The sequence below is a fragment of the Alexandromys fortis genome, unplaced genomic scaffold (genome assembly GCF_014885135.2).
Source record: "Alexandromys fortis isolate MF-2015 unplaced genomic scaffold, M_Fortis_MF-2015_v1.1 scaffold_394, whole genome shotgun sequence".
NCBI lineage: Eukaryota > Metazoa > Chordata > Mammalia > Rodentia > Cricetidae > Alexandromys > Alexandromys fortis.
Window position 1 is genome coordinate 103000 of NW_026068271.1, and position 23364 is coordinate 126363.

The following is a 23364-nucleotide window of genomic DNA, read 5'->3' on the forward strand; positions in this document are numbered from 1 at the left end:
TCACAGCTATGTGACTCTGTTTATGTTAACCATACATATTAGGCAAGTTCATAGACATAGAATTCAGACCATGTACAGAGTCTATTAGATTAGCTCATGGAGCACCAGAGGTATTACATGGGGACAGTGGCTGTTAGGAGCAATAGGGAACTGACTCAGCATGAGATGTGGCCTCCAGAAGTCTTTCTGTTCACACATCAAGCAAGACACTTGACTGATTTCTCCAGTGCCATTCTCAGGGCAGAAGAACACACCTCGGAGATTTGCAGAAGCTTCAGTTAAAGTGGACGGGTTTGAGAAGTGACCTACGGCCTGGTTTGCAGCAGGTCTCACAGAGAAAGAAAGATGGGGCCATTCTCAACAGGAGTGGGGACACCCGGACACCTCAGCCCAGTCAGCGGGCCAAGAAGCGGATCTGGTATGTTGGGGGCACTTTGCCGAAGCCACTCTCCTTGGGACTGAGGTCAATGTCCTTAGGAGCCATGGAACTGGAAACAGAGAAGTTCTGGAGGATGGTGGTGAAGAAAAGGAACAATTCGTTGCGGGCAATGCCTTCACCAAGACAAATGCGCTTTCCTGTGGGCACAGAGAATGAGTCATGTGAGCCCCAGGGAAGTATATAGCTTTTGGACTGCCCCATCCCTAAACCCAGACAACTCTCCCATTGCAATGAATAAGAATGAGTTTGATACTCACCTGCAGTTCAAGTGAGAATGTTAAGAGATTCCCAAAATGTTAAAGAATTGGTTCAAGGGCCCGTGAGACTTCTTAGCATGGAAAGTCGCCTGCTATCAATCCTGATAACATGAGTTCAACCCTCTGGACCCACAAGTTAGAAAGAGAGAACCAACTCCCACAAGCTGTCCTCTGATATGAACACACCCATACCCACCATTGTGCACATATATATGCATACAACCATGTATACAGGAATAAATAAATCGTAACATGTGCCAATTTGTTGGGAAGTCTCATGGTCACTTCTGACAAATTTCTAGCTTTTATCAGATTATCAAAGTCCTTTGTTCCTGGACTGTAAGAACCCACTTAGAGTAGGAAGGAAGTGTGTATGTGTACATATGTATAATGCAGCAGCTTTAATGTTCCTCCTTTCTCATGTGAGGGGATTGATATCCATTTCATTGGCTGCCCTAAGGGTAAAGATACTGTTTACAAAGACTCTTGGATTAACAACTGGATGTTGTTAAGGGTCCTATATGAGCCAGATATGGATACACATGCCTGTAAATGCAGCACTTGGGAGACCACAACAGGAAGATGATGGGTTCAAAACAGGCTGGACTACATAGCAAGATCTCTGTGTGTGCATTCCTTCTGTCTCTCCTTCTCTAAACCCAAGAATGCTTATTAAAATGAAATAAAAAAATCTCTGTCTCATGTCAGAAGAGCCACCTTATATAAGTCAGAAGAAAAACAAATATTTATGGACTATTATATTACCACTAATCTCATAAACCTATGGTTTTATATTGACTCTTTAACAGCATTTCTTAAGGTATAGGAGTTATAAGATTAATGTATACATTTAAACTTTTTGTCATGATATTAATAGTCATATAGATTACTAACTAATTCTAGAAAAAGGTTTTATCTACCTCCATGAACATGATTTCGGGTTTCAGATTTTCTTTTCAGTTTTCTGCAGTGAACCATGAGCATGCCTAACAGCAGCCTTTGGAGTCTCCATAAGGAGGGTAGGGCCCCAAAACTATGATTCCCCCAGGACTATGATAACACCACTAAGCTGAAAAACACCACCTAAATATCAGCTTTGGACTACAACTGCTCAGAGCAATTTTGAGGTGTCTAGCTGAGATGATCCAGCCTCACAGACTACTCTAGCCAGGACTTGAGACAAGTCCCACATTTCCCATAATGCAGAGACTATTCAACAAATAACACGTCTACCTCTCCCAGGACTTGACAATTAACCCAAATTTTTCTTTTCAGGATCCCCTAAAGATGCCATCACCCCAAAGAGCAGGAAGTAAATTTAAAAACACACGCCTTCATTCCCAAGAGGTAGGGTGAGTGGTTTTTGGTCTTTCATTGGGTTATGGATGTTTGTTATTGTTTAGGGGGGTTGGTTACAAGTTGTTACTGATAATGGTCAGGAAAAAAGCTAAACAAAGGAAATTAAATTCAAAGTTCTTGTTTTGAAAGAAAAAAGGGAGATATAGATATGATAGGATAGAAGGGTAGATTATTGAATCTACTCTAAAAAGAAAAAAAGGAAGATATAGATATGATAAAATAAAAAGGTAGATATTGAATCTACTTTTTAAAAGCAACTACTAGTTTTAAATGTTTTACATTAGATTGGACTTTTGCATATTGTATACAAAATTTGTATATTGATACAAATTTGAGATTAATTTTGTTAGAACATACTGTACATACATTGCTACTCTCATTCAGGATATTTACCTTTACAACTCATTTAACAATGTAATGCAAATATCTACTCCTTGAAAATTATTATTATCAACTGTTTGGTATAATAAGGAAATACAGGTTAGTAATTAATCACCTATTATAATCAAACTTGTAGTCACATTAGATATGTTTTCAAGGTCAAACAAAGATATATTTTAGATAGACAGGTCATCTTCAAACACTTCAGAGATCTACAGAATATGGAATTTAAGATGTTTTAATCACATAGGCTCTTTTTTATGACAATGAAACATGTCTGCTTCTGGCAGCATCAATCTATTTTAGAGAACAATGGGCATTAAAGAAACTCTATATGGAGTTTATTTTCTGTGTTACAAAAGTAAGCCACTGGGAAAGAAAATGAACTTGACTCTACTGTGGACAGTATGATGTCCTAACTGGACAAGCAGGACACAAAAGAAAGTGTCTGCCAAACATTGTCAAGACAAGGAGAGACAGCCCTTCAGAATATCTAGCCTCACAGATAAGTCTGTCTGATATTCTAGGCCTGTAGGCTAAAGATGAATACCCCAACATTGCAGAGAAACTTTGGGTGACTATCCAAGCATCCCGCTGTTTCTGTCATTTCTCACATTTTTTTTTGGAAGTTGCTTGCTCACACTTCCTGCTTATTCAGTTAATATTATTTCTTTCTTGGGACTCTGAGGGAATTGAAAACTAGATAATTATAGTTATAGTTTTTCTTGTTTACCAGATGCAGGAAGCAAGTTATGATAGAAAGTAAAAAAGACTTTGGACTCACAATATAGGATAGATATGGAGTGATTTCTCTGAATTTGTAAAATGCAAATGAACTAGATATTGTTGATACACTTATTGCCAGTATATATTGTATATAGTTATTGTACTTACTGTATGTAGTTTTTCTTATATTAGTTATAGCCTTTTTTATTTTAGAGTAAAATGGGAAATATAGTGGTATATTATTTGTTTTTTAATAAATAAAGCCTGTCTGAATATCAGAGGCAAAGCAGACATATTAGTCAGCCATACAGGCCAGAGAGTGGGGGAACACACTTTTAATTCTAGGATTTAGGAAACAGAGGCAGAGGGATCTCTAGTAGTTCAAGGTCACCCTGGACTACACAAGATTGAATCTGCCTAAAAGAGAAACATGGCTCAGCTGTGTAATGGTGTCACACACTTTTAATCCCAGCACTGGAGAGAAAGAGGCAGGCAGATCTCTATAAGTTCAAGGCCAGCCTGGTCTACAAGAGCTAATTTCCAGGACAGACTCAAAAGCTACAGAGAAACTCTGTCTCAAAGACAGAGAGAGAGAGAGAGAGAGAGAGAGAGAGAGAGAGAGAGAGAGAGAGAAACAGGGTTCACACAAAGATGATCCCAGCAATTGGGATCATATACCTTTAATCCCAGCACTAGGAAGGTAGAGACGGGGGCAATATGGCTGGGCAGAGAGAGGAATATAAGGGGGAAGAGACAAGAACTCAGAGGAGTATGAACTAGGGGATGTGAACTCTTCAGAATTCATGGAGACAGGATCTCACCTGTTTTCAGTCTGAGGAAGAGGAAGAGCCAGTGGCTGGCTGCCTTGCTTTTCTAATCTTCAGGTTGAACCCCAATATCTGTCTCTGGGTTATTATTCATGCTACAATCCTCTCCCTTTCTCTGCTCCCCACTTGCATTCTCCCTTCCTTCCTTTCTTGTTCAGCTTGATATCAACAAGTTCCCAAACACAATTGCTCATACAATTAAAAATGGGCAAGGTCACATGATGAAGGGTCTCTGGCACTCAATGAGTTCTCAGGGGTATAAGAAGCCTATGGTGGTTTGTCACCTTGGGCATGGAGCATCACAGAGCAACAGGAGCCTGAAAGCCCAGACAAAGGCTCCACCACCTGCCCTGTATCTCAGAGATTCTTAATCTGAAACTGGCTGCCTTGGGTGTCCAGGTGGAGAAGGGATTTCCAGGAACCCATGCCCTCCAGTTTTTGGGGAGCTGCCAATGTAGGAGTGTCTAGGGAAAACACCCTATCCCTTTGGGCACCACCTTTCCAGAATTTAGGTGGCATGAGCTTAGAAATTAATGGAGTATCTCTCTGAGATGGTTATCCTAGAACTGGTTTTGTGACCCATATTTTTCCAGAACAGTTTTAAATGGCTATCTCACTCTCAACAATGACCTCATGCCTGGAACTGGCAAATTAGACACCATACATGTCTCTTTGGCTCTCATATCCTTTTGGCTTGCTTGTTTGCTCATTCTCTTGCTTGCTTGCTTACTTGCTGCAACTTGCATCCCACAGCAGTATAACTGAATCTGTGCCTATACCTATCTTTTTATCTATTTTTTTCTGGATGCTTTTTCTAAACTTCCTAGCCAACATCCTAAGCCCTCCTCATTCTCTGTTTAACCATAACTAGTCATGCATTCCTTCATCTCTTCTTCTTGCATCCCCTTTCTCCACACCCCTGGCTTTCTAAACTTGGGATTATTGTACAGTTTACTTATATCTCATACCCTACATTGATGTGGTATGCCCCTCTGTGTGCTGTCTTGGGCAGAATATACCTAGGTAGGGAAAACTAATCTGAATGCTGGGAGAAAGAAGGCAGAGGAAGAGAAGCCATGGAGCCACTGCCAGAGACAAAGGTGCCAGATCTTTGCCGGTAAGCCACAGCAATGTGGCAATACATAGAATAATGGAGATGGGTTAAATTAAGATGTAAGAGTTAGCCAATAAAAAGCTAGAGCTAATGGGTCAAATACAGTTTCTGTGTGGTTATTTGGGGAGTCTGGGCAACTGGGGAATGAACAAGCAGCCTCATAAAACAAATTGACATACTAACATGGATTACTAAATACATATAAAACCTAAGAAAGCTTGGAAAGAAATTCTAGACATTAAAAAACAAAGTTTAACCACATTTTTTTCTGGATGGGCTCTGCTTGCTACAGCTCCCTTAAAAGAGGCCTACTTGATTCAGCAATGTCTTTAACAGTGGCTTCCTGGTCCATGCTGCCAGCACAAACTCTGGTTCTTTTGGGGGATTGATACCTGCCACCACTTTGAGTCCAGATGCTTATGTGCCCACTTGGGGTCAGGAGGAAAGTAGCTGAGATGATGTCCAGGCTCAGCACTCCCCACCTGGATTGATTCTGCTAGGAGTGCACAGACAAGAAAGTATGGCAGACTCTCGCTGCCATGCACAGAGATATATTGAGGCCATACATGCAGTGTGCTGCATGGCAAGTTTAGCTTTTACTCAGATAAAAAGGGTTTATATGCTGCACAGTGGTACCCAGAGTTGAGGTTGTAAGGATGGTTCATACCCAGCGATCCTAGAACCTGCAGTAAACTACCTCCACCATATTTAAAGTCTGAAAAAGGCAAAGCCAGCACCCAGGACCGCTGAGACTACGCTGCTTAGCGTTTGAAAAACTACTCTTGGAAAGAAAATGATTTCAGATACACAATAGGACAGATTCAGACATTAAAGACCTCTAAACAAGACACTGTGTGTTTGAAAAATGTACATAAGCTTGGGAGAGAGAAGAAAAAGAGTAAAGAGACAGTAAATGTAATATAAAAGAGTACAGACAGTCATAGATTAAAAGAATAAAGATAATAAAATAAATATTAAATTGTAGAAAAAGTAATAGAGTAAAACTAATAAGCCATGTAAAGATGGAAAATTCACAGAGTCTGGATTATGTATATTATTATGTTTTCTTTAAATTTTTTGACTGTTAAAGAGCTACATAACAAGAGACATTTCATTGTATGGGCTGCTAAGCTAAACCAGCATATATACTTTAAAGGTATCTTGATTTCAAAATTTGGGTCAAAGAATGTGTTACTTTGGAAAAGAGGTTCTTCTTTTGTTTCTGCAGAAGATTAGAACCTGTGGAATCCTTCTAGACTAATGTGGTTTAATGAACCAAGATCCCCTGAAAGGTCACTTTGAACACCCCTCAAAAAATACTTTGCCCAATAAACAGCAGGAAGCAGTTTGAAGAGAACTACACCTATATCCCTAAATGATTGTTTACAAATGTTTATTTACATCTAAAGAGGCATATGCTACAAGATCTGCATTGATATAGATCTTGGTTTATTGATACAGATTTAAGGTCAATTTTGTTATACTGTGTATATGTATTTCTGCTCTTGATTAAGGTGTTGTGTTTGTGTAGTCATTTAAAATGTAATGTATAATTAAGAAATATAAGTTAATAGATAAACATCTATAATAGTCAAGCTTGTAATCATGTTAGTTAGGTTTTCTAGACATATAGAGATATATTTCAGTTAGATAGGTATTCTTCAAATCTTTCAGAGACCTTCAGAATATGGCATTTAAAATGTTTTAAAAACTTAGGACTTTTCATGACAATTAGACACATCTGCTTCTGACAGCACCAATCTGTTTCAAGAGAAAGACGGGCATTGAAGAGGCTCCTTATGGAGTTGGGTGGCCATTTGGGCAAGAAACTGTTCATGACTGGACTGCTTGATGGTATGCCATGTGAACTGGACGTACAGAACCCAAAGAAAAATGACTGCTAAAGTTGCCTAAAGAAGGTGAGACAGTCCTTCAGCATTCCTGCTTTATGACAGAATCTGTAGGACACAGAAAAAAGTGACTGACAAAATGTTAATGTAGGCAGAACTGTCTTTGGATACTATGGGCCTATAGGCTGAAGATGGATGCCCCATTCGTACAGAAAAACTTTGGGTAATTGTCCAGGTAGCAAGATGTCTCTGTCAATTCTAGAGTTTTGGAAGCTGCTTACAATGCACTTCCTGTTTACTTGGGTAATATTAAATCCTTCTGGAGTCTTTGATGGAGTTGAAGAATTTATAGTTATAGTTTTGCTTAGTTAGTAGAGATAAAGTAGATATAAATATTGTAACTGTAATTCTTTCTTGATACCTGTTTTGTTATATATAATTTTACTACATTAAAGTTGAAACCTTTCTTTTTATTTAAACAGAAAAGGGGAGGTGATGTGGGATTCCCCTCTGTATGCTGTGAATACCATTTGTTAATAAAGAAACTGTCTTAGGCCTGCACAGGGCAGAATATACATAAGTGGAGAAAACTAAACTAAATGCTGAGAGAAAGAAGGTGGAAGAAAAGAAGCCATGGAGCTGCCATCAGAGACAGACACCAAATCTTTGCCAGTAAACCACAGCCACATGGCAATACACAGATTAATAGATATGGGCTAAATTAAGATGTAAGGGTTAGTCAATAATAAGCTAGAGCAAGCAGTGATTTAACTAATACAGTTTCTGTGTGGTTATTTTGGGAGTCTGGGCAGCCAGGAAATGAACAAGCAGCCTCATACAACACTACATGTCTACAACCCTGAAGATGAAACATGAAAGGAGGCCATTGGACTGGACACAGCCAGGAGCAAGGCTGCAGACAGGGTGACTGAAGTCACTTGGACACTCAAAACTAGACTACTCTTAGCTGAGACATGGCTCAGTGGGAGAGCACTTGCGTAAAATCCCTCAGTGAGGGGATGAGGGCAGAGAGCAGGGAGGTTCAGCACAGAACATCTCCTAGAATGCACCAAGGAGAGGCTGGAGGTGGGGGCTCTTTCAAAGAGAACTTACTTAACACATACTCAGCCCTGGCTTCCACCCCTAGAATGAGGACATGAGAGAAGGGGGACAACTAAAGGTTAAAGAATTCCTTCTAGAACCTCTCTTTCTCTAAAAGATGAGAAACCTAAACACAAAGTTACTCATTTACACAGAGTCCATTCAACTGAATTAAATTTGGTCAGAGGCAGATTCTGTATGTAAACAAACGAACCAAACACAACAGGCACTCCAACTACACACTACTTGAGATTATATTCTTCTAGTGAAGAACAAATCTCAGTCACTCACAGCAGTTGACCTGCTCCAGGCTTCCAACTACCTCAGCATGGCTAAGTAAGGCCAAAGCAGAGCTGGCTCCATCAAGCTGTGTGTCCATGCCCAGCTCCCTCTAGTCTATAGACACTGTGTGCTGACACTGCAGGGTGCTATAACTCTGGTTCAAGAGTTTGTCCATCATGAATGGGTTCTTGGCTCAAATAAATGGTAGTAATTTTGATGTCTCTTAAAATTTAACAAGAGTATGCAAACAGAGATAAGCATGTCAAGACATGCCCCATCTCCCCAGTGCTCACAGCTAAAATCAATGCCTCCCCAGCAATTAAGACCCTACCCAGTTCATAGCAGTGTTCAAGACCCTACCCAATTCATAGCAATGTACAAGACCCTACCCAGTTCATAGCAGTGTACAAGACCCTACCCAGTTCATAGCAGTGTACAAGACCTTACCAAGTTCATAGCAGTGTACAAGACCCTGCCCAGTTCATAGAAGTGCTGCTGTTTCTTAAGAAAATGCATTTTCTCAGGTTCACAGGTTTATCAATACCTCCCCAAAGTCCTCCTGAGCAGGGCTCCTTTAGTTCAAGAAGCCCCTAGTGGGAGTGTGGCCAGGGTGAAAGGGATGATTCAGGCAAAGCAGCTAGAATAGACTCAGTAAACCTGGACCTAGTCCTGTTTCCTGGAAAGTGAGCCTGCCCTCTAGTGTCTGGGGAATGAAGCACAGGTCAGTCTCACCTGTAGAGAAGGGCATAAAAGCTTCAATTTTCTTCAGAGCCCCACTGGCATCCAGGAAGTGGTCAGGATTGAAGGCATCTGGTTGTTCAAAGTACCGTGGGTCATGAAGAGCTGAACTCAGGATGGGGTACACTTCAGTGTTCTAGGAGACATTGTGAGAGACAAAGATGTTAACATACCCTGACTCCCATCTGCAGACAGTCATATTGCAATAAGATTATTGATTATTGATTGCAATAAGAACTAGGGAATGCTGGGAAAATGCAAAAAATCTGTTACTAGGATTGAGGATAATACAGGAGGTTCAAGGCATAGGGATGTAGAGTCTCAGCTGGTCTCACCTTGGGGAGCAGGTACCCTCGGAACAAAGTGTCTTTGTTGACTTTGTGTGGCACTCCAATTGGAATAAGATCTGAAAATCTCTGAATCTCGTGGATGACTGCATCCGTGTAAGGCATTTTGGTGCGATCATCAAGGTTGGGTGGGCGGTGTGAGCCAATCACCTGATCGATCTCTTTTTGGACTCTCTCTGCACAGAAAAGGGGAATAGTGGATTTACTTTGCCAGCTTTATAGCAATGATATTTTATTCTTTAAGCCAACAGCCCAGGAAAGAGTGCAGCAAGAAGACTCTCCTGAAAAACTCAGTGCACTTGAGGGTACAAACAACTGTCCTGTTCTTAAGTGACTGTCTCTCTGTGTCCATGATTAAAACTATATAAAAGCTCTTCTCCATGAGCCTCAACCCCATTTCAGTGTTTTTTTTTTAAAAAAAAGAAAGAAAAACATACAACAAAGGCTACTGCTTAGGGAGACTTTGGAGTAATCTTATTGATGCAAGAATGTAAAGGAGAAAAACAGTAAAAATTCTCATCTTTTCAAGGGAATGAATCATTTCTCTAAACACACACACATGCACACATACACACACACATATACAAACACACACTAGTACTCGCATATACGCCAAAACTTTACACGGAATGTTATATTAAGAACTCAAGGCTGTATCCTCAGGAATAATATGGAAAAGTAGGTAGATTAGCAAATGATTCTATCAACAGATACATGCAAAAATGGATACATAAGAAAATCAATGGATCAATTACTTAATAAATGGACATATTCATGAGTTAATGAAACAGACAGACTAAACACTGGATTATGTATTCAACTTGTAAGTCAACAGGTGATTCAAATAGTGGATAAATGAAGAAAGGGATAAGCAAGGGAAAGTTCAAAGGCCAGTTAGTGAAAGGATTAAGAAATGAAACCAGTTGATAGAAGAAAAGATGTCTGAATAAATCAATGACAATTTATTCAATCCTACAGATCAAAGGAAAAACTAAGTTAATTAAAATAAATGAATGAAATGGCTGGTTGGGTGGTTAAAGGATCAATGAGTACACCAAAAATTAGACAGTGGATTGATACATGGTTGAGTGGGTAAGGTACTAGGTGTGTGTGTATATTATTAATAAGTGTTTAGAGGTGGGTAGATAAAAGGATGGTTGAGTAAATAGGTGTTTGGATAAATAGATGCTTAAATGGATGGGAAAATGAATGAAGGGATTGGTAGGTGACAGCTGGCTTAGTGGGTAGACAAATAGGTGACTGAATGAACAGAATAAGTAGATGGATGAAGAGATGCATGGATAGAAAGAGGAATGAAGAAAAGAATGTAAAGATAGAGGAAGACAGATGGGTGGATGGGTGAGTGGGTGGATGGATCAATCTTTAAGTGATGAGAGAAAACAATGGAAATGGACCAACTGAGTGTTCATTCACACACCACCCACAGCTCTGCTTTAGGTTAGATGTAGACCAAAGCCTTCAGAGCTCCAGATATAAGAGGCCCATGGCTCTCTCATCCACACAAACCTCTACAGCCAATAGGAAACTAGAAGATTCCCCAACTGGTTGTTTGTGGCACACCTGCAACATGGGGGTATTTGAGCATGAGTAGGAAGCCATAGCGGAGCGTGGTGCTGCTGGTCTCGGTGCCAGCAAAGAAGAGAGACAGCACGGAGATTATGAGGTTCTGATGATGGAACTCCGTGTGTTGGTTGGACTTCTCCTGGTTCCAGATGGGAGAGAAAAGGGAGGGTCAAGGGTGACTGGAGCCTTGCAGGGAGAGGCACACACATCCTGAGAACTGTCCTCTGTCTCAATATCTAGACCACATGGCATTTCTCAGTCCTTAATAATATCACTTGATCTCTGTCTGTTCTGTCTTCTGTCTCTACTGTGCTCTCTGCTAGTTTATCATGGTTTATCTCCCAGACTCTTAGAACCTCTGTTGTCTTTCCTGCTTTTTTCTTGTGTCCTATGTTTCTTCCCCACCCTTCTTTCTCCCTATCACATTTTCTCTTCCTTTTCCAGATGCTTCTGCATCTTCTCCACTCCATTTCTTGTCTCTCCTCCCCATCCTCTGCCCCCCTTTCCTCCACTCACATCCTCAGCCTTCACTCTCAGCCATCCCCTCTCATTAACGCAGGACTTACCTTCTCCATGCGTAGAAGGTAGGTATCGATGAAGTCTCTAGGATTGTTGGGGTCCAAGGTTTCCCTGTGCTTCTCCACACTGTGGCCAATGTAGTCGAGAATTTCCTGCAGGTTTTTGGAAACTTGTATGTGTGTACCAGGAAAGTACTTCAGGAAGCCAGAGAAGAGCTCAAACACCTGCAAGAAAGAAGGGTCCAGGAAGTTACTTGAAGCTATCAAGTCTCAAGAAGCAAGCTGTTCCTAGGTCCAAACATTCCATGAGTCCCTGCCTTCTCTCCTTCTATCCTCACCCCTTCCCTTTTTTTATCCTCCCCCATTACTTTGCTCATCTTCTCTGTTCCTTTGTTTTCCCTCTCATGAACATACATATACAGCATACTATCAGTCTGTCTCTCTGAATTTTTCTTCAGTACTTACCTTGTATTCTCTATCTCTCTTTCCTAAGCCATCATTTTGTTGTTGCTGCTGCTGATGTTGCTACTGTTGTTTCAATTGGGGTTTTGTGTCTTTCAGACTATCCTCAAACTCAATACTTATCCAAAGGTGACATTGAACTCTGATCTCCCATGTACTGGGATTGCATAGGTGTACCAGCCGTACCTGGCTTATTTTGTGTAGACAACCCCTCTGTCCTCTTAGCTACAGCCAGAGCCCCATGTCTTCATTTTCTCAAGGTTGGCTGGTTCTATTTCTGCATCTGGGTCTCTCTACCCTGCTTAACAACATCCCTTCCTCCCTTTGTTCATTCCTACATCCCTCCATCCCTCCAGGCCTCAGGATCCTTGCCTCTCTATGTTGTTTCTGCCTTTTTACCAGCCCTAAGACATTCCCTTCTTTGCACACAAAGCAGCTTTTTTTCCCCTCTGCCTTGGATGCTCCTCTCTTTCCACCCACTCACCTGGCTGGAGAATGAGCTGATAAGTGAGAAGGTCTGATAGAACAGGTCCAGCAGGCGCAGGAACTGGCGATCTTTGTAGTCAAAGCGCTCTCCAAAGACAATGGAGCAGATGATGTTGGCTGTGATGCACTGGAAGAGGAAGGTGGGGTCCAGGGGGGCTCCTGGAGGAGGATGCAGGACAAGAGACATGGCATCAAGAGGAACATTTGGCCTTGGCTTCATCTCTGTAAAGTTGTCCCCACCACTCACTACTCAAAGAATAACAACAGCTGATACCCCATTTGTACATATGGTGCACCAGGTCCTACACTCAAGATTACACACACCATTTTACTTAATTTCCTCTCAGTATTATACATAAGATGCAATGCTATTAGTATACACAGAAACAGTCACTAACTTCAACAAAGGTAACACAACTACTCATGAGTGGGGCCAGGATTCAGACCCAGGGAGCTGAGAAGGAGAGCATGTGTAAGTCAGTCTCTACCCTGTACCTCTCCCACCCCCCCACCCCCCCACCCCCCCACCTCACCCCCACCCCCCGGGCAACATTCTGACTCTGAGCTGAGAGCTAACTCCTACTGGCAGGAATGGTGCAGAGAAGGATTCAGGGGTTGCTTTAGGGATTTAGAAGTCTATCATCTACGAGTCTTCCTCCAGGTCTTCTATGATTCTAGGCTCTGTGGTATTCCAAGTACCATCATCGTGTGTGTGTGTGTGTGTGTGTGTGTGTGTGTGTGTGTGTGTGTAACTTTCTTTTCTCTGCCCATGTATGTCTAGCCTCTTTCTTTGGTTCTGCACTCAGGTCCCTGTGTCACCATCTTCCTTGATGTTCATTCTCCAGGACTCACCCTGGGATTTCCTCAGCTCCTCCACCAGACAACGGGCCTCTTCCTGAATCCGCTCCTCCACACTCCTCTTCCCCATCCCAAAATCTCTCATGGTGGCCAGAGAGAATCGCCGAAGAGCCTTCCAGCGTTCCCCATTGGCAAAGACCACACCTAAGAACATAGGGGAAGGATAAGTGAGTTACAGAGGAAGTTCACAGAGACCTGGGTCCTTCCCCACCCCTTGCCCTTCCTTCTATCAGATTCTCCTCTCTCTGTGCCCATTCACTATTCCACCTCATCCCAAACCTTGAGACTCCTACCATAGTCCTTGAAGATTGGTTGAACCACAGCAATTGTTCCCCGGCCAGAGAAAGCCTCAGCTTGGTCTACCAGAGCTTCCTTTATGGCCTCTGTCCCATACAACATGACCACAGGCCTCGGTCCCAGGTGCACTGTGAACACGTCTCCATATTTTTCTCGAAGCTGCCAAGGATAAAGGCACCAGGGTTGTGGTTAGTCAGTGCAGACGTTGTTGTTACACTGAAAACACCTAGACACAGACGGGTAAATAGTTACCCCTGCGCTGGCCACCTTTCCTCTTCTGAGGACATAGCAATTTCAGGGTTAATCCACCACCACGAAGGTCTGCATTGATGTTGGGTGTTCTGAGCAGTACAACATTATAGTATAACTGTGGGTGTGGGGCTCGTGCTATAAACTCAGTACTGGGGGAGTAAATGAGGTGAATTAGGAATTCAAGATCATCTCTGGCTGCTGTTAAGCTGAGCCTGGGGCTACGTGAAATCTTGTCTCAAAAAAATAAACATATGGGCCGGGCGGTAGTGGCGCACACCTTTAATCCCAGCACTCTGGAGGCAGAGGCAGGCGGATCTCTGTGAGTTCGAGGCCAGCCTGGTCTACAAGAGCTAGTTCCAGGACAGAAACCAAAAGCTACAGAGAAACCCTGTCTCGAAAAATCCAAAAAAATAAAAAAATAATAAAATAAAATAAAATAAACATATAAATAAAATCAATAAAAATATGGTATAGGAAAACTGAGAGTGATGAATTGAAGCTGTAACAGACCCAGCAATAAACTTGTTTAAGAAATACTAAGTTGCAGAAGGTAGGGTTTAACTCAAGCAGTGCTACTGCCTCTAAGATGACTCAGTGATATGTGGTTAAACTAACCAGACTTGTTAGAAAATGTACGAAAATAGTTGCACTTTGAATATAATTGTAGTTTAGGTTTGCTGCAGTTTAGGCTTCTGAGAATATATATATATATTTTAATATTTGTTAAGAATGTTGGGTATTAGGCTCCATTCCCATATCAAAGGACAAGGCTCTGCTGGGCAGTTCAAAGGTGGGTAACAACCACTGTTAAGTCCTGGTTCTTTTATCAGAAAGAGTATAATTCTGCCAGGAGAACAGATGACCTGGGTGTGGTGGTTTGAATAACAATGGTCCCCATAGGTTCCTATGTTTGAATGCTTGGTCACCAGGGAGTGTCACTACTTGAAAAGTTTGGAAGGATTGGGAGGTGTCGCTAAGGGTGGGCTTTGAGATTTTAAAAACCCATGCTAAGCCCAGAGTTTCTCTCTCTGCCTACAGATCAGGATGGAGTTCTCAGCTACTGATCCAGAATCAATCATGCCTGCTTTCATGGCCCTAACATGATGATAATGAACTAAACCTCTGAGACTATAATCAACCCCCAATAAATGCTTTCTTACAAGAGCTGTCTTGGTCATGCTGTCTCTTCACAGCAATAGAACAGTGACTGGGACACAAGGAACATGACTCCAAAGGAACAACAATGATCAGCCTTAAAAGAGGTGGTGACAATATCTTTGCTATAAATCTTCACTTATCCAAAACGGCCAGATTTACAGTTCTTGTCTCTGTAAAACATGTTTAACTGCTCAAAGTCTGGTAGAACCTAAAAGATATTTACAGATGACAGCACATGCAGATTGCTTGTGTTCAAGATCTACAGAAGCTATTAAAAATTTCACATCGAGGCGAGCTTCTCTAGGATGTTGGCAAGAACCAGCTATTGCATTTCTAAAGAAATTTTTTTCCTTACTTCTCAAGTGTTTGAAATAAATTCTCACTAATGAGGGGAGGGGACTTAACCTGCTACTTCAGACATAGATATAGATGTAGACACAGATATGGATATGATATGGATATAAATACAGATATAGATCCTTGCCCATACACCTTCAGTCTGGACAGCTCTGAATCTCAATCAAGAACCATGCTTCCTGTGATCCAGCTTCAACCTGTTCAATACTTCCTGACAACATTCAAGAAAATGGTTTTGACCCATTCACTGGATACATGGGAAGGGGAAGTAATGATCCCTGTTGATGGTCTTGAGTTCACACTCATGACTACAGTATGGGCTGTTGGGAAATACCTAACAATGCAACCTACCTCTACAGGGAATTGGTTCCAGGAACATGACAACCCTCCAGAGCTGAGAGCCCTTGAGGAGCATGGTGTTGTGTTTGCAAATAACCCTCTCTCATCCTCCTGTAAACTTTACTTTCTCAAGATTGCACTGGAGCTAATAGAAATGAAAGGCTATAAAAACGGTCCGTGCCTGATGTTATTTATGAAATAATGCTAAGAAAAAAAAAACTCTACACATGTGTGAATTACAGGGGTTTATGTTTTGAGACAGGATCTTGCTGTGTAGGCCAAGCTGAGCTGGGACTCTCTATATAGCTTAAGTTGTCTCAAATTTGTCATTCTCCTGCCTCAGACTCTGAAGTGCTGGAGTGTGAGCTATACCTGAAAGCATTTCTTCTAAGTATTTTCAATCCACAGCTGGTTGAATCTGTGAGTAGAGACTGCCTTTATCAAGAATCAGCTCTAATTTTTTTAAATATTTATTTATTGTGTATACAATATTCTGTCTGTATGTATGCCTACAGGCCAGAAGAGGGCACCAGACTTCATTACAGATGGTTGTGAGCCACCATGTGGTTGCTGGGAATTGAACTCAGGATCTTTGGAAGAGCAGGCAATGCTCTTAACCTCTGAACCATCTCTCCAGCTCCCTCAACTCTAATTTTTGAAGATGAGTATAAGCATACAGAGAAATTTCACCTCCAAGTTCTTGTAAAACAGCAAAAATATATACACTTATTCACCAAATGAATGAACCAGATTATTCCTAGAAGGAAGCCTTCTTAATAATATGCTACACAGAACAAACAAAGAAGTTCCTGTGAGGATAAAACAGGTGGTCACACTCCAGGACCTTAGGAGTGAGGAAACCCAGGCAGTGTCTCTAGCCACCCCAACAGCTATCATAACACTTGAAAATAAATACCAGGTTCATCGCACTTGAATCAGGCCTCAGAGGCCACACTTAAAAGCCTGTTGAGGATCCCAGCGAGTGTACACAGATAAGCGTTCTTGTGAACCTACCAAGGGAGTATAATGGATTTTGTATGAGTGTTATGCCTACATGTATGTAAGCACATTACATTAGTGCAGTGCCCTCAGACGGCAGAAGAGGGAGCCAGATCCCCTGGAACTGGAGTTACATATGGTTGTGAGCCATTTATTTTGGGTGCTGGGAATCAAAACCAGGTCCTCTAAGCAGCAGTCAGTGCTCTTAACTGCTGAGCCATCTCTCCACCACCACTACCCCCACCCATGTCCTTCTTATGACTTCTCCTAAATGAACATTTCTTCCCAGAGCTACATGTGACTGATACCAGTCACTGATCCCTGATCCACTGATCCACTGATCCCTGTGGAACAGCTTCGGAAATGTTTCATCACCAAATTTCAGCCCATCTCCCAAATTATTTTAGAGACACTGTTCTTAAGAGGAGAGTGTTAAGAAGCCTAAAAATCAGTTTAAAGTAGACTCCACCCTTATCCTTTGTCCCATATCCCTTAACCCTTATCCATTCTCCCTCCTCCCTCTGGTCCTGAGAGGAGACATGATATTCTTACCTGCTCCAAAGATTGACTCCACCCTTAAGAGTTAATTCATCTGGACCTATCAATCCCCAGCCAAGAGACAAGCCCTGGGAAAAGCTGATTCATAAACCATGATGAGGATAAAGGAGGAATAATCATTCCCTTATTGACCTAGTGTACTTCTCCTTCCCTGGCCTTGGTGCAGCCACTTGCAGAACTTCTGTCAGCAGCTTTTCTAGTGCTTACTCGGAAAATTATTCCTCTTTTGTTGTGCTGTGAAATAATCCTATATACACTGTGTGAATATATGTCACTGTGAGTGGTTTAATAAACACAATAGCTGACTGGCCAACTACTGAATAGGATACAGTTAGGCTGGAAAGTCAAACCAAGAATGATGGACTGAGGAAGGGTAGAGTCAGAGGAGTTGCCACCCTCTGATGCAGAGGGAACAGAAGATGAATGTGCCATCCTGATAAAGGTACCACCACGTGGCAGACCATAAATAAGAAACATGGGTTAACTTAAAATGTAAGAGATAGTTAATACTAAGCCTGAGCTATTGGCCGAGCATTAATTAATTAGTTAATATAACTGTGCGGTAATTTGGAAGCAGCTGCCAGTGCAGAAAAATTCCACGTACACTGTTGGAAGGCCTTGCTGGTCAGAGGCTGCAGTCTACCACGGCCTGGCAGCTCTCTCCAAGCTTGGCAACATAGAGGCCTCCCTTCCCAATGAGACTTCCTGCTCTCTACATGCCCTTATTTGGAAAAGGGCTGGATGTTGGATTTACCTCTAGAGTGACCCTTGGCATAGTTCCCTGCTAGAGTTCTCCTGCCTGCTGTCCCTATGGTAACCAGACACTGTGTAGGGAGCTTGGCCATAGGAACATACTCCACATACGGTAACTAGGACTTGCACTAGGAGCTTCATGATAACACTTAAGCTGTCGCCCCAAGAGCTGTCAAACTGTCCAACCCTGCTCACTCACTTTGCTCCCTCCCACTTTGTAGACCAGCAGCCAGCGATCCCCAAGAAAGAAGAGCTTCGCACTCGTCCTTCTCTTTTCTTTTTAATCTCTTCTTCTGGATCTCTACCAAAGGCTGGGTTGCTTTCCCTGGCACTCTGTGCCTACTCTCTCTCTCTCCCTGGTGCTATACTGCCCTACCCTCTTTCATTATGTGGCAGCCTACAAACAGCATGACTTCCCTCTTCCTATCCATCTTCCAACCCCGGCAGCTGCCAAGATTCACAACTTGCCTGTCTTGCTGTTTCCCTCTCAAATGATAATAAAATTGTCCTTGAGCTTCAAAAGAATTTTAAAAAAAGAAAGACTCAGAAAGGCAGTTGAATATTTAGTCCAAATGTTGGCAGTTACTGGAGGCCACAGCTTGGTTTGTTTCTCTACTCCTGGCCAACAGTATTTCACCATACTTAAGACGTCAATCTCAATAACACACATGATAAAAGCCCACACTCACTTACAGCAACACAGCTGCCTGGGAGTGTAGGCCTGTTCCTTCAGCCACAACTAAAGCTTCCAGAGAATGTTCCAGGTTGCATACCAGCAAACCCAGCAAAAACAAGCGATTTGGAATTGAACTGGAACTCACGGAGCTGACATGGCCTTTAGCACCTGAATTTGAGTCAGGCTCCAAACTCATCTATAACCCATTTGAGAGAGCTGAGCTGGTTGCATCTGCAGTTCGCCATGGAATATCACTACCACTTGACTTCCACCTATCTGGAGCTTCCCTTTTGTTGCCTTTTCCATGTTATATGCCTTGAACATGGTTAAAGTGTCCTCTGTGGTTCCTGTGTTGGAAGCTTGGTCCCCAATGTGATTGTGTTGAGAGGTGGCAGAGACCTCAGGAGCTGGAATCTAGTGAGAGGCATTGGGTCTTTGGGACAGATCCACAGAATAGGTTAATGCTGGTCTCATAGAAAGAGCTGGATTCGTGGAGAATGAATTATTATAAAGCAAGGCCACTACATGTGGTTAGCCTCTTCTGCAAGTGACAGATCCTCTTTTCTCCTCTCCACTATGTTGTGACACATAAGAGGGGTTCCCACTAGAGGCCGGATAAAAGAAGTGCTGGATCTTGGAATATCTGTTCATGATTATAAGCTAAATAAACCACCTTGCTTTTAATTTTCATTGTGTGTGTATGTCTGCATGTGTCTGTGTTTGTGTATGTGTATCTGTGTGTTATGTGTGTCTTGTGTTATTTGTGTGTGTCTGTGTGTCTGTATCTCTCTGTAAGTCTGTGTGTGTCTGTGTTATGTGTGTGTGTATGTCTGTATCAGTCTGTGTGTATGTGTTATGTGTGTGTATGTATGTGTGTGTATGTGTGTATGTCTGTGTATGTGGGCAGGGCGGTACTCCCAGAGGTTAGAGGAAAACATCAAATCCTCTCGAGAGCTGGAGTGGCAGGCAGAAGTTAGCTGTCAGATATGGGTTCAGGGAATCAAACTGGGTCCTCTGGAAAAGCAGCAAACATTCTTAACTACTGAGTCATCATTATAGACACATAAACCTTTTTATTTTATAAAAGACTGAGTCTCTTCTCTATTGTTATAACAAAAAAATTAAAAAATCACCGGGAGGGTCTTTCTTGCTGACTTAGGTGGGCCATTTCCCATCTTACCATTCTTGGTTTCAGTCAAGCCATTCCTCCCCATGACCCCAGAATTCAGCACCTACCTCTCCTCCATTACACCATGTTCATTCACCTGGGACTATTTCTCCCTCTCCTGTCCCCCTTTGTCACTCAGGAACAGCTTCTTTCCCCATTTATTCTCCTTCCAGAGAGTCTTCAGGAATCTCATCAGATCCTATCTTTTATGTAGACCCTTATGGATCCTCAGATGATCGTTAAACTCAACTGGGGGTGGGGCTGGAAGGATGACTTGTTATTTAAAAGCACATGCTGTTCTTGCAGAGGACAATGGGTCAGTTCCCAGCACCCCATGGCACTCATACCATTTGTAACTCATTTCTGGGGATCCCATACCCTTTAGAGCACCAACTATGCACAAGGTACACATGTATACATGTAAGCAACACGCATAAACATAAAATAAAACGTAGGGAGGCAAACCCTTTTGCTTTGACAGTGTTCTGTATCACCCAGGTGAACAGGAAATTTATCTAATTAACATATCTCAAACCAGGCCATCAGGGATCAAGGATGCAGCTCTGCTCCCCAACCCTACCACTATGATGCTATGTGGTGGAACATGGGACTCCTTATCATTCAAAGTAAATAGTTAGAAAGGAAGCCAACCATCACATTACAGCTGGTAGAGGCCCTAATTCCCTGCCAGCGGCACATTTCTTAGACCCTGTGTGATCGTATGTTTTTACCTTGTTTAATTTTTAAAACAATCTTATTTTACACACAATCCCAGTTCCCGCTCTCTCCCATCCTCTTATTTCCCCCATCTTCCCCCCATCCCACCCCCCCATCCACTCTGCAGAGAAGGTGAGGCCTTCCATTGGGAGTCAACAAAGTCTGTCACGTGTGTTCGTATCTTAATGATGCAAACTGTCCCCATGCAGCTGAAAGAGATGGCCCAGAGGTTAAGACCACTGGCCGCTCTTCCAGAAGTCCTGAGTTTGGATCCCAGCAGGCACATGGTGGCTCACAACTATCTATAATGAGATCTGGTGTTCTTTTCTGGCATGCAGGCATGCAGGCAGGCACAGAACACTATATACATACTAAATAAATCATTGAGAAAAAAATACTGTCTCTGCAGGGAAAAGATGCAGCGTGGTCACACTGTGACGGGATGCTACCACACCTCACTGTGGGTCTGTGGGCAGTTAGTGGTACTGGGGATAGGTGTCAATTTTGTTAGTGTTGTAGTCACTCACGAGATGCTCATGATCCAGTAATTAGGCCCCACCCATGCTTAGACAGGGATCAGCATCTCTTCTTTTCCACACCAACCTTCCCAAATGAACCTAGAGCCTAGAAAGCATCCTGCCTCTTCATGCTAAGTGATCTCCAAGCAATAAGTCACACATGAGACCATGTGAATGACCCTAATTAAACTCAGTGGGAAAAAACAGAAGGGTATCAAAGTAGAAAGAGTCTTGTTGGCAAAATGAAGGGTTCCTGTGGGAGAAAGAGGGAGGAGAGTGGGAAAGGAGGCCACAAATGACTGAGATCTGGTATATCCATATGTTAAATTGTCAAAGGATTTTTAAAAATAAAATCAATAGGGTGTTGACTTGGGCTTTCCAATGTGTGGGAAGCACATGTTTCAAACAAGTATGTCAGGGTAGGGTGACACACACTTTCCATTCCACTCAAGAGGCTAAGACAGGAAAATATGAGTTAGATGCCAACCTAAAAGACACTGGGAGATCAAGTTTCAATATATAAATTAAAATAACTAAATTTGCCATTGATGGGGGGATCTTTTAGAATACAGGGGGTAACAAACACAAGGTTCGTGAGGGAAATCTCCACAGCCATGGGGAGGGACAGAGGAGTGGGATTTACAGTCATTGCTTTAGCTCCCTCATGGAAGGTAGGACCACAGGGCCAACTCATTATTAGTACGCAAGTGGTGTTTAATCAAACATGAAATCCCCAGTGTGAAGCATCAATGCGGAGCCTGGTAAATACAGTGCTAGCTGCTGGAATGAACTGATAAGCAAGCACTCCCTACCTGCCCCTCCTCCCGCCTTACCTCTCCTCCCCTTTGTCCCCCGAACACCTCAAGCTAATCTTTGCTCTCTTTTGTTGGCAGGAACAAAGCCTGTTGTTGATGCCTCTGACATTGTTCTTTCTGTTCTGGAACAGACAGGCCCCACAGAGTGAAAATCTACACGCTTAAACCTCAACACCTGGACCCCTTTCACACTCGAAGCACAGTGCCCCACACAATTCCAACATGCTAGCGAGGACGCGCCTGTCAATCTGAGTACCATCCATCACCACCAATCAGCGTCTCACCTTTCACTCAGCAACCTTCCCACCTGGAAGGAGTCCCTTGTTCGTCCCAATGAGTGATCTCCAGGAGCAAACATGGGGCTATGCCATAGGGCACAGGCCCTGTGCATGTCTCACCTGCATGAAGGAGTTGAGGAGGCCTCCTCTGTCCATCTGCAGGAGGTTCCCCAAGAGGGGCAGGGGACGGGGTCCTGGTGGAAGGTGGCCACGAGCCTTTGGGTGGCCCCTGACCAGGAGCAGTAAGAAGCCCACAAGGAGAGCGAGGAGGAGCAGGACACTGGGCTCCATGGTCCTGGTCTGAGCACCGTCCACTTCACTGAACACTCCAGCTGGACTTTTATGCTGAACCTGGCCTTCCACCCAGTTATGTAACTTCAGCTGTTCCCGCCTCCTGTCTCATCATTGTCCCCGAGTGTGAGCACCCATACTTCCTGCTTGGGCTGTCAATGACCGGCTCACTCCCTCCTTCCTTATCCCCACCCTGGATGTTGGCAAGGACATCATGAAAAAGGATACACAGGACATTGGGAACAATGAGTCTCAATTTCTGGGGGTGAGTATACACAAGTCAGTTCAGTTCTGTCTGCTTATTTACTCAGGCGTGAACCTGTGTGTATGCACTGTGCATATTTTTATATCTTAAAGGTCAATTCTAATATGAATGTGCAGCTGTGTGATTCTGTGTTTGAGTCTAGGTTGCTTGCTAGTCTACTCTTGCATGTACAAGGTGTGTTTGCATGTATAACCTTCAGTTATAGAGGCCTTTCTGTATGATCTTAGCTTCATATGTGAATGTGTTCACACTTAAGTGACTAGTGTTGCATGGTCCTGTGCATGTTCCTGTGTCTCTGCAGTCCCCAGCCAGAGTCTTTGAGGGGCTGCAGATGTGATTTCTCCAGAGACCCCATTGAATTCTCTGGCCTGTGACAGCCACAGATGGGAGAAAAAGAAGGAGAGGGAAGGAGAGGCAAGAGTTTCAGGAGTGGGAAGGCTTGGGAATGAGGAGCAGAGAGATGCTGAAACATGGCAGAGGAGCGGCTGGGGCCCATGGGTGTCTGGGCTGGCAAGTTTTATGTCAAGTTGATACAAGCTAGTATCATTTGAGAGGAAGAAACTTCAGCTGAGAAAATGCATCCATAAAATCACA

At 42.8% G+C, this 23364-nt stretch overlaps 1 protein-coding gene across 1 annotated transcript; it reads right to left on the bottom strand.

Moving 5' to 3' along the window:
• LOC126494574 (cytochrome P450 2B1) lies at window positions 1-22563 on the bottom strand. The gene is made up of 9 exons (XM_050132004.1): window positions 22335-22563; window positions 13623-13785; window positions 13324-13473; window positions 12470-12630; window positions 11572-11748; window positions 11003-11144; window positions 9410-9597; window positions 9069-9210; window positions 1-576 (listed from the first exon to the last, which is right to left on the bottom strand). The coding sequence occupies exons 1-9, from the start codon at window positions 22503-22505 to the stop codon at window positions 395-397; spliced, it is 1476 nt and encodes a 491-aa protein (XP_049987961.1). The 5' UTR covers window positions 22506-22563; the 3' UTR covers window positions 1-394.
• Between the last annotated feature and the right edge of the window lie 801 nt (window positions 22564-23364).

Excerpts from the sequence above, each read along its gene's own strand:
- LOC126494574 (XM_050132004.1), bottom strand. The coding sequence starts at position 22,505 with ATGGAGCCCAGTGTCCTGCTCCTCCTCGCTCTCCTTGTGGGCTTCTTA. Across the intron at positions 11,749-12,469 it reads TCAGCTCATTCTCCAGCCAG|GTGTTTGAGCTCTTCTCTGG; the intron begins GTGAGTGGGTGG and ends TCTTTCTTGCAG. Across the intron at positions 577-9,068 it reads TTTTATGCCCTTCTCTACAG|GAAAGCGCATTTGTCTTGGT; the intron begins GTGAGACTGACC and ends CTGTGCCCACAG.